Here is a 15816-nt window from a genome sequence, read left to right as displayed (position 1 = left end):
GTAAGAAAAGTCTTAATGAAATATTGCTTTCTAAGAGACTGCAAATGCGTCAAAATACGTATCAAAGTGGTAAAGGGTAAAATACATTTATTTAACTGCATTTGACTGGATCGGGGCTCAAATGGTAAATGGCATGTATCAAAATCAAGGAAACCAATCCATCAATATAGCTTTGTTAGACTTTGTTCTCTTTATATAATTAACTATTTTTGTTTACAGCTCCTTAAACAATCTTAAATATACAAATCAACATGAATAGAAATGTGTTCAAAGAACACAGATGCGCCTGTTCCAAGACCTTTATGTGAAGAAATGCAGGAAACTATACAAATAAACATATTGGCCATCATCATGAAGACGGTAAATGAAAGGTACATGTACATGTATGTGCCTTTCAACCTGTTCTTACAAATCATGCCAGTTACCTAATTGTGCTATTGGCCTGTAATTTGCGAAGGGCATACACAATTGAAGTCTTCCACTGTTTACACAATTTCAACTTCATACTATGACCAGATTAAAGCCTTGCAGATGAGGTTAAATACAACAGTTTCCAGAAGAGTTCCATATCATCAGGCACACAATCAATAAGCCAGGGAGTAAGAAGGAAGAGCCATTTGGCAGTGCATACTGTAAATCTGACACTCGATAAGCAATGGGTCAAGAAGGAAGTCACTGGACAGTGCATACACTCTTTCTTAATAAACTTGACCTTGCTCTGGAAAAACAGGGTTTAACACTTCTGTACAGTCTGCACAGGCTTATCCGGAACATAATTATCTGTTTTTATGGAATTTTTTATTCAAAGGTCCCTTTTAAACGAATTCCACTTGACGGGGAGAGTGTCGTCCCAGATTAGCCTGTGCGGACTGCAACGGCTAATCTGGGAAAACACTTTATGCATATGCATTAAGCGCTATTTTTCCAGCACGAGTCTCATACGGTGGGAGGGGGCAGAGCAGTTGGTCAGGGTGTTACCTGCATAGCCAGCCCCACAGGGGAGGGGTGAATAAGTCCTCCCAATGAGGAGTGTCCAATGGACATTTGCTGTAACAGGTAACAATAACAATCATTGCAGGTGCTTTGATTATCCAATGGAGTCTTTGAAAAAAATATTCAATGTTTAATTGCCAAAGAATTAAGATATTGAGTTTTTCAAATACTATTAAGGGCACTGAGAACAATATTGCATTAAAGTAGCCATTATGCGCGATTATAGAATCCTGTTAATTACTGTAAAGAATACAGTAGCCCTCAACTTATACAGGTATGAAATATCATAAATAATTTTACACAGCTCTTTCTTGATAGAAATACTGTACATTCATCCATCAAAAAACGTTTTGATCATGCTTTTGAAAAGAAACAGAAAACATTGTAAATGGCCCTCAACTTGTAAATGGCTAACCTACTGACTATGAACTAAATATTCGAGCAACACTCTGGAAAAATGGGGCTTAAAGAATGTACTTAGTCCCAGATTAGCCTAAGCAGTCTGCACAGGCTAATCAGGGACGCCACTCTCCACTCTTAAAAATATTTTCTTTTAATGAAAGTCTTTTTTTTTAATGAAAACTCTGTCTAGACAGAAAACATCTGTGATTAGCCTGTGCAGACTGCACAGGCTAATCTTGGACGCACATGCATAAAGCCTCTTCTTCCTTGATCGCGGTTCAACTAGACCCACCTTCGAGAGTGACACGGGTGTACTTACTGTGGTGGGCTGGGAATTCTGTGGCACTGTTGACTGCTGAACACTCTGTACAGTGGTGACCATGAAAGCATCCTGCCGCTGAAAATTGAGCATCCATTAATTTGGAAAAAACATGTGTTTGAAGCTAAATATTGAAAAACCTTAAAATTCAGCACCCTTTTATCACGGTCTCCTCTGCCATTTTACAAATTAGCCTATGACTATAAGTGACAATATTTGGCCAAAAGTTTTTTAGCCTATTTTTTTTGTTCTCATATTAACAACAAAATATATGTAAGAACTTCAATTTGAAATAATTCAATATAAGGACAAATTTGTTAGAGAATATGACGGACCAAAGTTAGTTCTGATTTATTTGCACGTGCCAGTACGAAATTTGAGTTGAAAAATTGAAAATGCAAAAAATAAAGGATCTTCTTCAGCACACTTACATTGTCATATGAATAATTTAAATCAGTGTATAAATATGATATATTTATATATTAATCATTTAAAAATGTTTAGCATACATTTGTTCATTTTTATGAAAGCATATTATATGCATACACAATTTCGTTCTTACGACTTTAAAAAAAATTCACAATGTATAATCTCATGTTCTAAATTGAAATTTGTGCAAGTCTTAAATTACCATATCACAGGCTATAACCCTTTACTGTAACCATTGAGAGTGTAATAGGGAAGTTTTAACAATAACAAGGACATTTTAAACTTGAAGGATTATCATCAAAACCAAATTTACAGTCACTCTAATATTTGAAAGTTGTTCCTTAAACTACACCATAACAATTCTGAAACTATGAGGTTAAAAACTTTGAACACTATTCAACTTCGCCATTACCAATCTAAAATGAGGCTAAATACTTAAAATACTATTTAACTACGCCATTAACAATATGTAACTATAACGCTTAATACTTAAAATATATTTAAAACAACACAATTACCACTCAGACCCTATGTGGCTAAAAACTTAAAATGCTATTAAAGCTTTCCCACTCAGAAGCAAGGTGAAAATGGATATGTGCAAACAGCATAAAACTAGAACAGCCTGCAAGTAACTCGCAGTCTGTTCAGGTTTTATGCTGTTTGCTGCTCTTCAGTATCTAAGGGTTGGAAATGAAGCCTTTAAAACTTGAATCTAGTAAATTTAACTTTCTAAGGAACTACAAAAGCATCAAAATACGTATCTACATTGTAAGTTGTAAAGGATTAAACTATGCCATCCGCACGCTGATTCACCCTGATAAAAACTTAAAATGGTTTTACTCGCCAATTTCACTACCAGATTTCAGTACCACTCGCACACTAAGTGGATAAAAAGACTTCCATTGTGATTGCCCCATGTTTGATAATAGAATTGTGAGCTTTTTAGTTTATTCTGTGAAATTATACAATTTAATAGTTTGCATGGTTACAGAATTTTTATAGTGAAGAAACGTTTAGAGATATCCTTTTTTTTAATCCATGACATTAATAACAATTGTGGTAATTTTGAAATGATAAACTCCATACTGCATTCTACTAAACGTCTCTTAGTTCACTACCCTTTACTTTAAAATTATGCTTGTTACACATTACTTTATAATCTGCAAAGAAATAAAAAGCAGAACATATGTACAGTGCAGTTTCACATATTTTGTTAAGATTACGGAAGGCAGAGGGAATATGTGTAAACGAGTAATTTCTAATAAGCCAGCTTTAACAAAATTTAAATCTGGTGGGAACTTAACTTCAACGAAAAAGTGAAAACAAGTATGGCTGAAAAAAATGTGTTGATACTGAACGGAAAACAAGGGGCTTCCAAACAACTTAACGTGAAACATGTGTTTGAACAAATTTAATTGAGTTTTGCTCTGGGAAAACGGGGCTTAATGAACTAGCTAATCAGGGACAACACTTTTAGCTTTTGTTGTATTTTTTGTTGAAATGAGGACAACTCTAACCCAAAGTTAAGGTGGAAATTCTTGCCCCTGTTTAGCCTGTGCAGACTGCACTTTACCAGAGGGCTGCTCAAATGTATAAACAATACTCACTGTCAAATGGGGCCTTATCTGCATACTTTGAGACTGCTGTTGCTGCAGTGATTGCTGCTGAAGCTGCTGCTGTAATGGTTGTTGTTGTTGTTGTTGCTGCTGCTGCTGCTGAGCATTCATCCTGTTCTGCTGCAGCTGCATCATAGCTTGCTGTCGCTGCTGCTGAAGCTGCATTTGTTGTTGTTGCTGCTGCTGTTGTTGCTGCTGCAGTTGTTGTGTTTGACCAGATACAACACCCATGGCTTTAAAATATATTAAATATGTAACTGAATAAACTGGTGTAGAAGTTGATTGTTGTTTCTTTGTTGTTTGTTCATGTTAGCTATGTTGGTATCTTTCATGCATATCTGAAGCTTTAGACTGTAGTTACTGAAACATACATTTTCAGCAGATAATAAAGCTTGAGTGAACACTCGATACAGCTTCAATTATCAACTTTTTCTTTAACTCTGAAAAAAACAAAACAAATCTTTAACTAATGTACCGATCGTTGCTGATTTTATTTCTCAATTCATTGAACAAGCCAAAACGTGCGTTCTCAAGACTTTATTTAGTGCTAAAACATTCCCCCAGGCTTCTGTTGTAGAGGTGTTCATATTCTCAGAGATTTTTTCACAAGTACTTTGTACGCAAATATATCAACATACATGCAAATTAACACACAGTCATCACCTACTGCCACAGATTACACCTATAAGTTAATTAAGTACAAATTAGTTAACTCCAAAAAGTTTCATGTACGAGTACCGTAGTTTGTCAGTAACTTTTCCTTAAATACTAGCACATTTTATGTGAAAGAAGAGTTTTATTTCAGTTTTAACACACTGTTGAAGTTGATTTTGTAATTTTCAACTAACACTACATGTATACTCAACTGACTACACTTTTAACACAAGTTGTAAAACTAAGGAAGCAATCAGGAAATAAATTCACTCAACAGGAAGCCGGTATAACTTCTTCACTCACACAATCATGCTTTTAAAATGAACGAAGTTGACTTAAACATCAAAGCAAAAAAAACAACTGTTTTATTAGTATTATGTAAATCCTATACCTAAATGTATAGCAAACACTTATAAAACAACATTTACAAAGCTATTATTTGTGATCTGCAAAAGCAGATTGGCAAAATGTACTTTTTCATTTGGGGCAAACAGGTTGGAATTCGCAAATGAGAAGCTTGAGTTGACCTACATACAATGTATATACCTCGTGTGTATTGAACACCTCTAAAATAGAAAGGTGCTCGTCACATTCATCAGTAATCTTTTGGTTAACCCTTTGCATGCTGGGAAATTTGTCGTCTGCTAAAATGTCGTCTGCTGAATTTCTAAAATTAGCATTTTCTTCGATTTTTTTCAAAGAATATTATCAGAATAGCAAAAAGTTTGGATCCTGATGAGACGCCACGTTCGTGGCGTCTCATCTTGATTCAACTGTTTGCAAAGGCCTTCAAAAGGCCTTCAAAATTCGGTTCCCGCACTGAGAGGGTTAATTTGACATTAGTTGAATTGGTTTACCATTTATTTTCAGAACTTCACCTAATTTGAAGTTAGTAAAAATGTGCTGTAATTGCAATTATTTTAAGACATAAGATGTGCTTATAATGTACATGTTTATATGCTTAAATTTAGTGCATGTACACCATGGTGTTTAAAGATGTATAAAAAAACAACTTCTTAAATAAAAATGAGTGTTTGTCTTTTTAATTATGAACAAGTCTGTTTTAGGATAGATCAGTGTTTTAAAGAAATTATAACTACATATACTTAACATATTGTTGATTTTTGCATGTTTTTATTTTTACAAACACTAGTGACAACAAGTTTCTGCAGAGTATTGACTGAGGGAAAAAATATTATTTGAGAGGTTTTTAAGAGTTTGAATTTGTATTTCTACAAAGATTTGGACTTTTTAAAATGTGATTTCATTGTTTGTAATGTTAATTCATTCATATACATAAATCAAATTGGGATGTCACCCAACTTTAGTCAAATTTAGAAATAGAAATTGATTATTTTATGATTTTTTGACCCCCCCCCCCCCCCAACATACTGTTAGAATGCCCATTGCCTATCCGTTCGTCTGAAATTTTTCATGAAATTTACTTTAATAATAAGGACACAGAGATCTTATGCAGAAGGCACGCGCCATTTATGCCAGCTCAAGTTCATGTATATATCTTCAATAAACCAACATACATTTTGAAATGTGAGGTAATGGGAATGTTCACTGGTAACATAAGAGTTAATGTAATAAATAATAATGGTCTATACGATCACGCAATACTTAAAGCAGTTCAAATTTACTATACTGAAAACATGTGTGTATGTGTAATATGTTACACATTAATTACACATTGTAATATAATGTTACACATTAATTATGCATTATGCATTTCCTATCTACACATGATTAATTGAAATTCAAATATCCACAGAGACAAAAAGTAGCATTGCATATGACAGACTAACATCCTAATGAACACAGAATGTTTTTTAACATCACTATATATGCCGCCAGCCATAAGTAGATATTATTAATAACAAGAGCACCGCATAACAGGTGCCAACGCTCAGTTGCTGGTGCAGTTTTGAATAAATGAAAGCTTGTCCGATTTTTTTTTTAGAGTTCACAGTGACCTTGACCTTTGACCTAGTGATCCAAAAATGGTTGTGGCGTGTAAAACTCATCAAGGTGCATGTACATATGAAGTGCCAAAGTTGTAGGTGTAAGCACTTTGATTTTAGAGCCAATGTTAAGGTTTAAGCACAGCGGAGTCGGGAGGGCAGAAAGACACGACGAGCTTGCTATGAGAACACCTCGGGTTTTCTTCGAAAACAGCCGAGCTAAAAATAAGGACAGTTTCTCTTGTTTAACCCTTTCCTTGACAGCCATTTAGCCAATATAAGCCTCTCCAGTTACCACAAGACCTAGCTGTCTGCTGACCAGTGGCTGATAGCCATCTTATCAATATCAGTACCCCATCTTTACAGGCATTATTGGAAAAACGCTGTTTTATGACACTCATTGCTTTTGAACCTGATATTCTCATAAAAATTGAAATATTATTGAAAAATACACAATATGAAAGTTTAAGCTAATAAAATTTCCTTTCCTGTGGTGTAAACTGTATGTTTCTACCTTAATTTATTGGTCAGTTATAGTCATGCAAAGTTGACCGTTGTGCGTTTTACTGCGTTTCAATGCAAATCTACCTCTTTGGAAACGCAACCGTCATTGCCTTTAAACCTGATTTTCTCATAAAAGTTGAAATATAATTGAAAAACACTCAATATGAAAGTTTTAGCTAATAAAATTTCCTTTCCTGTGGCGTAAACTTGTGTTTCTACATTATTTTATTCATCAGTTATAGTCATGTAAAGTTGACTATTGTGTGTTTTACTGGGTTTAGATGCAAATCTCTTTCCAGCTCATATAGAAACTTTGCGAAGTTGGTGTGTTGAATCAAATACAAATAATTATATTTTGGAATATTATTTTTTTTTCTTACTTTCCAAACTATAATTCTTCTTTCTTGGAGATTTTTTTATTTTATAAATTCATTCTGCAAGCCTCAAAATTCATGTAAATTCTTATAAATAACTTTAGAAAAACACAGAGTTTCTCAAACAACTTCATGCATTTTCAAAATCAATTGTATTACTTCTTATAAAATTTATACAATACTTGCTATTTCTATTACATTAATTCACCAAATGATTTATAAACATTTATAGATACCGGTAACAATTTAATTGGATGTTGCATAATGTTCCATGAATATTCATAAAATTAATTTGAATTTTGCATTTAATTACCGATCGAAATCCGGCAATGTCGGCGTCTTCAAAAAGTCTTCAGTTCGTGTATTTATTTGCAAAATTCCAATTTTAAGCGGTTACTTTATTATCAAATACTCCAGTTTCTAATCTGATCGCCGACACATAACTTTATAACCCAGAAGTCGCCGACAAACCCGTGTTTTCGTGTACCAAATTACAAAACGCCGAGGTAACATGGCACGCGCGCCAACGTCATCTGAAGACTACTGCTGCGTCCGGTAAACATGTTTATTCAAAGTGTCTAGAACCCGTGTTTCTTATCCTTAAATGTTAGATTAGCACGTGCGCTATTAATTATTATTGGTCAGTTCAAAGGCAGATTGAAGACCGCCGACTGCGTCTTTGTTTTATTGCCCAATCAAGCACCGATAATCCATTATCCTGTGTATTACGAAACACAAACTTTAGATAAGCACGTGTCGTTTGTAAAAACATTTTAGTGTACATGCCATTAAACGCATCGATGTAATTCTCGTATATAATCTCGGAAACAAACATTTACGATATAAAGGAATCAAACAACAATAAGAATGAAATCGATTTACACCCAAATGATATATTATCCCTATGGAACGTGTTTATTTTTGCGACATTTTTAACGAGTTATTAATACGTTTTCGGAAAATGTCCAAATTAAATACGGTTCGAGAATAGCAGTTATTTTAGGACATTACGAAATGCCTGAAGCGCGCACATCCCGGAACGTGATTTACGCATGTCAAATGGTAAACCCTGGTCTTGATTGGTCGCCAATTGCATCATAACTTTAAATAGCAACATTACCGGATGTTTACTCGACAGTTTAGAAAAATGATGAACGCAGGTGTATATGCATTTCTGTTACACTTAAAACGTCATTTTAAGCATTTAAATAGCAAATTAAATCGTGCCGCGTAAAAACGCGTATATATCAGGTAATAGATAGGGTAGTAGAAATGCGTAGATAACAGGGAATCGATACAGGCGTAGATACGCGTATTTGACAGGGAATCGATAGGGTCGTAGAAACGCGTACCTGTCAAGGAAAGGGTTAAATGCTAGGCTAAAACACTGATCAAATGAAGAACATCATACAAACTTTATTGTTAAACGTTTGCATCATGATCATGCTCATTGTTTCACAAGCAGCAGACCAAGTTCACTCGCCCAATTTTTCTATAAATGCTTATACACAGGGTGTTAAAGACGTTCCGAAGCATAAACCATGAGAACTGAGATACATGCGCTTTTGCTTGTAAGTAATTCTATCGAAACAAGCAAATTCGTTGAATTGATATCCCCCGCCAATATGCTTCTGGACACAAAAGTGCTATATTTGACACTCAAAAAAGCATTTTTTTCAAGATATAAAGGGCCATAACTCGTTTTTAACAGATGCTGTACAATGACATTTGGCATGCATCATCTTCTTATCCATATATATATATACTCATACCAAGTTTCAATGATATCCGCCTAAGCACTTCCAAGATATGGCTCCGGACGGGTGGAAGGACAACGCCAAAACAATATCCCTCCGTCTATGGGGAGGGGGGATAATAAGTTGAGAAAAATAAGTGTAAAGAGTAACATAACATGATAAGAATTGAAAAAAAGGTCTTAGTTCAAGCCCTTTTGGTCTTGACCTCCTATTTGTTGACCTCAACATAAACATTTTTCATCATGTCCTTCTGAATAACCAACAAACAACTTGAAAGATTGCAGGTCTTAACATTCCCAAGATATCCTACACAAAATAATTTAATGATACCAGCCCCTGTGACCTTAACACCTTTAACCTGTTGACCTCAAAGTCAAATTATTCATATATGTCCTACTTTCATCTAAAGTAACCAGCATATCAATTTTAATGATTCACTAATAACGGCACTGAAACAATTTCAAAGATACAGGCCCAACTAACCTTTCAAAACAAAACTTTGATCAATACATGTAATTATTGGAGAGGTTAGTAGAATACTAACAGGAAGCTTTTTCAATTAATTAAGTTTGCAAGTCGTGTTTTTTTTAAACCTAGAAAAAATAGTTAACATTTAATTTAATTGGATCACTTAACACCTATTTGGCTAACATGGTCAGTTGATTTAAAGTCATGTTGGTAAGAGGTCCTTAAGGGTCTGACACATTATGTCCCTGCATAGAGCCCCCTACATGCACCTGCTGAGTCAGCCCTCCCTTACTCACCCATTGGTGCCTGCTGCCCCTGCATGGTGGGTGGGTTAAAGGTCATGTTGGTGAGGGCCCCTATTGGGTCTGATACAAGCTGCCCCTGCATTGCGCCCCCTACCGGCATCTGTTGACCCAGACTTGCTCCCGACGTGCTCTGCATTGGGACACTCATGTTAGCCATCTTCTGCTTCTGGTTATCTGTAACATAATGTATAAAACTAGAAATGGCGCGGCAGAGGCCGACGCGTATTCCCACGCCGCATGTTTGACCCAGGGGCGCCCCATGGTTGGTAATGGGTCCATGCATAGTTAAGATTGACCGTATTGTCATAAGAGAAGTTCAGTATCCATAAGAGGTGAATCGGTGTAGAAATGAAGAAATTCTAGCAAAAGACAATTTTGGGTGGGTGTGGCCTATTATGGGCGGGGCGCCCCAGGGTTGGTAAAGGGGCCATACATAGTTGAGATTGACCTTATTGTCATAAGAGATGTTCAGTATCGATTTGAAGTAAATCGGTGTAGAAATGAAGAAATTATAGTAAAAGGCAATTTTGGGTGGGCGTGGCCTATGTGGGCGGGGCGCCCCAGGGTTGGTAATGGCGCCATGCATAGTTGAGATTGACTGTATTATCATACAAGAGGTTCAGTATCAATTTGAAGTAAATCGGTGTAGAAATGTAGATATTATAGTAAAAGGCAATTTTGGGTGGGCGTGGCCTATGTGGGGCGGGGCGCCCCAGGGTTGGTACTGGGGCCATGCATAGATGAGATTAACTGTATTATCATAAAAGAGGTTCAGTCTCAATTTGAAGTGAATCGGTGTAGAAATGCAGGGTCTTCCCCAGGCCATTTAAGCGCCCCTTGCCGGGGCGCTTGAATTTCGAAATCAGAGTCCCCGGGGCGCTTGAAATTTTCTGATCAGTGTATTCTTCAGTAAAAGAAAGTGGAGATTGTCCAAAAAAATCAAGGTTTCCCTATCAGTGTATCAATATTCCCTGTTTTAAAAGAGCACTCGGTATCTACTTTCACAAGTAATCGCCATAAACACCACATGGGGAAATGGATAATCCACTGATAAGAGAATAGCATGACGCGCGTATCGATTATTCTAGCCACATTACACGGTCATTTAAATGCTGACAATGATGTATCTGGTAACTTTCCAGTCGTCAAACTGTGAAGTTCATCGTCCAATCGGTTACGCGAATGCTTATGAGGGCGGGGTTAACTATCGACCATTATTTTTGATTGACGTCGGACATGAAGTAAGAGTTTATCGCAGCTTGATTAGCAAGAAGTTGTACCATTTGAGTAATATAAAACCAGTAATTAGTACAGTACAGAACATTAAAGACGGTTTCTGGCATCATCATCACACCTTTTTACTGTAAACAAGTGTTACCTATGACTCATAATTAATACGAGAAATTAATTGTAAGAGGTAAACAATTAATTATTATAGCGAGTAAGTTGTGCAAATGACTCCCGGTTACAATTATGTGATAACAATTTATTTAATTCCAGTACATGTATATTTCAACATATCCATTTATAGAACTGATTCACCTCATTTTTCTGACATTTATTCGACACGTTATGCACTTTAACAAATTTTCCTTGAATTAATTACGCACACTTGTAAATGTTTCCTCCGATAATCGATAGTTAGAAGACTGATGATGGCAACCGGCCGTGATCCTCGTGGACAACGTGAATTTCATGCATAGTTCCGTCAAAACATTTATTCGACTCCTAAAGTGTTTAAACAAATTATCGTTGAATTATAACGCAACGGTTAATATTTGTTGAAATCTCAAATGGGAATAATTAAATTTGTAATCCGAAACCCATTCTCGTAAGTCGATGTTAACGCGTTTTTAATCCGAAACACACTTCCGAATGTAAATGTTACCGCAACGTTAAATATTTTTGCTTCAAATTAGCAGTGCAAATTTATTTTGTGTCAAATCTTTTTCTCAATTAAAAAGAGCGCGAACATTATGCAGCATGTACAACGTCGCGTCTATTGCATACAAATAGCGTGTATTGAGCGTAACAAGCACACAACAGGTCAGGGGATTGATGCATATTCAGAGGCAATATTTCATCAAATCTATAAATAGTCACTTAAAAAATGGCAAGGTTTGTGTTAAAGAAATAACTGAAAGCTTTTATCGTTAATATTTACCAGAAAGAGATTGATAAAAACGGAATAAACGGGATTATCGGGTAATAAATAGAAACTTGAAAAATAGTAAGTATACAGTAATAGAGTCGGGTTGAAACGGATGTATTGGGGAATCGTTCGAGTCGGGATTTTACTATCTGTGCGGAAAAGTTTTAAAACAATGAAACAATATAAAAAATATATATATTTAAATGACTGGGGGATTTTTTTGAAGAGTCATAGCCCACCAAATGACGTCTTTTGACGCTGTTTTTCTTTGAGTTATAACGCACCACAGAACGTGAAAAAAAAATCAACGTAGGGAGGGGACACCCATCCCGAACCCACCCCCGATCGGCCCCGGGGCGCCTGAAAAAATTCCTGGGGAAGGCACTGAAATGAAGAAATTATAGTAAAAGGCAATTTTGGGTGGGCGTGGCCTATGTGGGCGGGGCGCCCCAGGGTCTGTCACCGTCACCGTCGCACATATGGTCATAGCTACCATGTACATAAGTTTCAAGGATCTAGTGCTAATAGTGTAGGAGGAGCAGGTGGCCAGGACGGACAGACGGACGGACGGACAGACGCACATCAATACAATATCCCCACTTTTTCTCCGAAAAACGTGGGGATAACTTAACTCATAACACTGCATTATGTGAATTGGGAATAAGACATCACTTTGGGAATAAATTGTGTTTTATCAAAAGTGCATAATATGCAGTTTTACATGTTGTATTTATCTAGTTTTACAAATTATAATTAAAACATATTCTTGCATTTATAATAGCATCATTTAAATTGATTTTACTTCAAAACTGGATTTTTTATTAATTAAAAAAAAAATTCCTCATGAAATGAAACTGTGTCCATGTTGCGCATGGACACGGTTTAAAAATAAACTTTAAATGATAAAAATTAAATCACTGTTAATGAAAAAGTAATGGAAAATATCTTATTAAGCTTGAATTATAGATAATATATTACAAAAATATATGTAGATCATGAAATGAATAGTTTTCTTTGAGAAAATCACCAAAATGATGTCCATTCCCAGTTTGAAGTCTTATTCCCAATTCACATAATACAGTGTTCCATCATTTTATATATACAATCATTTTCCTACTTTTCTTTTGAGAAACATGCAAAATCCCATGAAAAACAAATGTTGATGCTACATTTGACAACACTTGATAACAGTACAAAATGATGGCATACTACTCCAAGTGATTGCTGTACCTAACAGGGTGGCATACAAAATGATGGCATACTACTCCAAGTGATTGCTGTACCTAACAGGGTGGCATACAAAATGATGGCATTACACTCCAAGTGATTGCTGTACCTAACAGGGTGGCATACAAAATGATGGCATACTACTCCAAGTGATTGCTGTACCTAACAGGGTGGCATACAAAATGATGGCATTACACTCCAAGTGATTGCTGTACCTAACAGGGTGGCATACAAAATGATGGCATACTACTCCAAGTGATTGCTGTACCTAACAGGGTGGCATACAAAATGATGGCATAATACTCCAAGTGATTGCTGTACCTAACAGGGTGGCACACAAAATGATGGCATAATACTCCAAGTGATTGCTGTACCTAACAGGGTGGCATACAAAATGATGGCATACTACTCCAAGTGATTGCTGTACCTAACAGGGTGGCATACAAAATGATGGCATACTACTCCAAGTGATTGCTGTACCTAACAGGGTGGCACACAAAATGATGGCATACTACTCCAAGTGATTGCTGTACCTAACAGGGTGGCACACAAAATGATGGCATTACACTCCAAGTGATTGCTGTACCTAACAGGGTGGCACACAAAATGATGGCATACTACTCCAAGTGATTGCTGTACCTAACAGGGTGGCACACAAAATGATGGCATACTACTCCAAGTGATTGCTGTACCTAACAGGGTGGCATACAAAATGATGGCATTACACTCCAAGTGATTGCTGTACCTAACAGGGTGGCATACAAAATGATGGCATACTACTCCAAGTGATTGCTGTACCTAACAGGGTGGCACACAAAATGATGGCATACTACTCCAAGTGATTGCTGTACCTAACAGGGTGGCACACAAAATGATGGCATACTACTCCAAGTGATTGCTGTACCTAACAGGGTGGCATACAAAATGATGGCATACTACTCCAAGTGATTGCTGTACCTAACAGGGTGGCACACAAAATGATGGCATAATACTCCAAGTGATTGCTGTACCTAACAGGGTGGCACACAAAATGATGGCATACTACTCCAAGTGATTGCTGTACCTAACAGGGTGGCATACAAAATGATGGCATACTACTCCAAGTGATTGCTGTACCTAACAGGGTGGCATACAAAATGATGGCATAATACTCCAAGTGATTGCTGTACCTAACAGGGTGGCACACAAAATGATGGCATAATACTCCAAGTGATTGCTGTACCTAACAGGGTGGCACACAAAATGATGGCATACTACTCCAAGTGATTGCTGTACCTAACAGGGTGGCACACAAAATGATGGCATACTACTCCAAGTGATTGCTGTACCTAACAGGGTGGCACACAAAATGATGGCATTACACTCCAAGTGATTGCTGTACCTAACAGGGTGGACATGTAACTAAGTTGCTATGGCATAGTTGATATGGTTTCCCCCTAGCGATCTGGAGGTCATGGGTTCATTCTCCTCTGTAGGAGTGTTCTTAAGATCTCCCCCATAGACACTAAGAACTGGTTCTATCCAGGAAACCGACTCAAGAGCCTATCAATAAGCCATTGGCTTTTGAGGCAATCAAGCTAAAATAATAAAAATGTTTAAACTACTTCTGGCAATTATATTTATACAATATACTTTCATTTTCTTACTTGTCTTTAAAAAATAAAATAAAACAAATAACATGAAAAAAAGATAATGATTTTGCTTTTGATAACAACATAAAAAATGATGGCATTATTCTTCAAGTGATTGCGGTATCCAAAAGGGTGGACATAAAACTAAGTGCTAAGTAGAGAATGATATGTAAAATATGTACAGGAATGTCAGGATTTATCATATTAGTGGCTACCAACATTATTTCTAAATTTCTTCATATAAAGAGATTATCGTTTGAACTAAAGTGTAAATCCAATGGAACATAATGTACATACACACAATTGAGAACAATAGCTCCATTAAAACAAAAACTTTACAGACAATAATCAATTTTTCTCTCTTTTTATAACAGTGACTTTAACATAATCTTCCTCACATACAATTGCAAGCTTGCTTTACCCTAAGTGAGACAGATCAATGCAAACTTAAGTTATAAAATGCAAACCATATGTCTGCTATTTTAAAGTAACAATGAAAATGACCTGATGGCCAAAATAGATTTCATGCTAGTTTTTCATGTAAGCAACCATACCACACAATTTCAAAACAATACCTCCATCCACACTTAAGATATTGACTGGAAGCTTTTTTTTATTTTGGAAAATACAGCAATTGACCTTGAACCAACATGCCCCAAATACAATTCCAAGCTAGATCTACATGCAAGCTTACTGTAAACACATTTTCATCAAGTTTGATCAATGAAAACTAAAGTTCTTGAATCGACTGGCCCCAAACGCAATCCTACAATTGGTCTTCAGAATGTGTTTTGTTGTAAAAGTGATTTTGACCAAGCATGTCCCAAGTACCATCTCAAACTTGGTTTCATTCAGATTGGTTAATGAAAACTTAAGGTAGCGACCAAAAATCACCTGTTTAACTACGCCCACCCATCAGCCATGATACCTGAATCTTTCAACCAGCATTTTAAAATTGAAAAAGAGTCTCCAAACTTTACACACCATGGTCAGTGTAGCTCTGCACTGCATATTCATA

The 15816-nt window shown here is 36.3% G+C and overlaps 1 protein-coding gene and 1 long non-coding RNA gene across 6 annotated transcripts in view; both read right to left on the bottom strand.

Moving 5' to 3' along the window:
• Nucleotides 1-966: 966 nt before the first annotated feature.
• The window catches only part of LOC127864113 (mediator of RNA polymerase II transcription subunit 15-like), a 38380-nt gene continuing 23530 nt past the window's right edge, over nt 967-15816 (bottom strand). The window contains exons 4-7 of the mRNA XM_052403809.1: nt 9780-9962; nt 3751-3992; nt 1715-1792; nt 967-1047 (exon numbers count right to left, since the gene is read on the bottom strand). Coding sequence (XP_052259769.1) covers nt 967-1047; nt 1715-1792; nt 3751-3992; nt 9780-9962 — 584 coding nt within the window. The remainder of the gene's footprint in view (nt 1048-1714; nt 1793-3750; nt 3993-9779; nt 9963-15816) is intronic.
• Nucleotides 13369-14451, bottom strand: LOC127864114 (uncharacterized). 5 transcript variants are annotated; one of them, XR_008041478.1, is made up of 4 exons: nt 14284-14451; nt 13966-14230; nt 13754-13859; nt 13369-13700 (listed from the first exon to the last, which is right to left on the bottom strand). It is a non-coding gene; the product is annotated as an uncharacterized LOC127864114 (long non-coding RNA). The 5 variants fall into 5 exon arrangements; XR_008041481.1 differs by having other exon boundaries at nt 13807-13859; XR_008041480.1 differs by having other exon boundaries at nt 14019-14230.

Source organism: Dreissena polymorpha, unplaced genomic scaffold (assembly GCF_020536995.1).
Source record: "Dreissena polymorpha isolate Duluth1 unplaced genomic scaffold, UMN_Dpol_1.0 chrUn128, whole genome shotgun sequence".
NCBI lineage: Eukaryota > Metazoa > Mollusca > Bivalvia > Myida > Dreissenidae > Dreissena > Dreissena polymorpha.
Note: the sequence above shows the minus strand (reverse complement) of the source record. Positions and strands in the feature narration are given on the sequence as shown.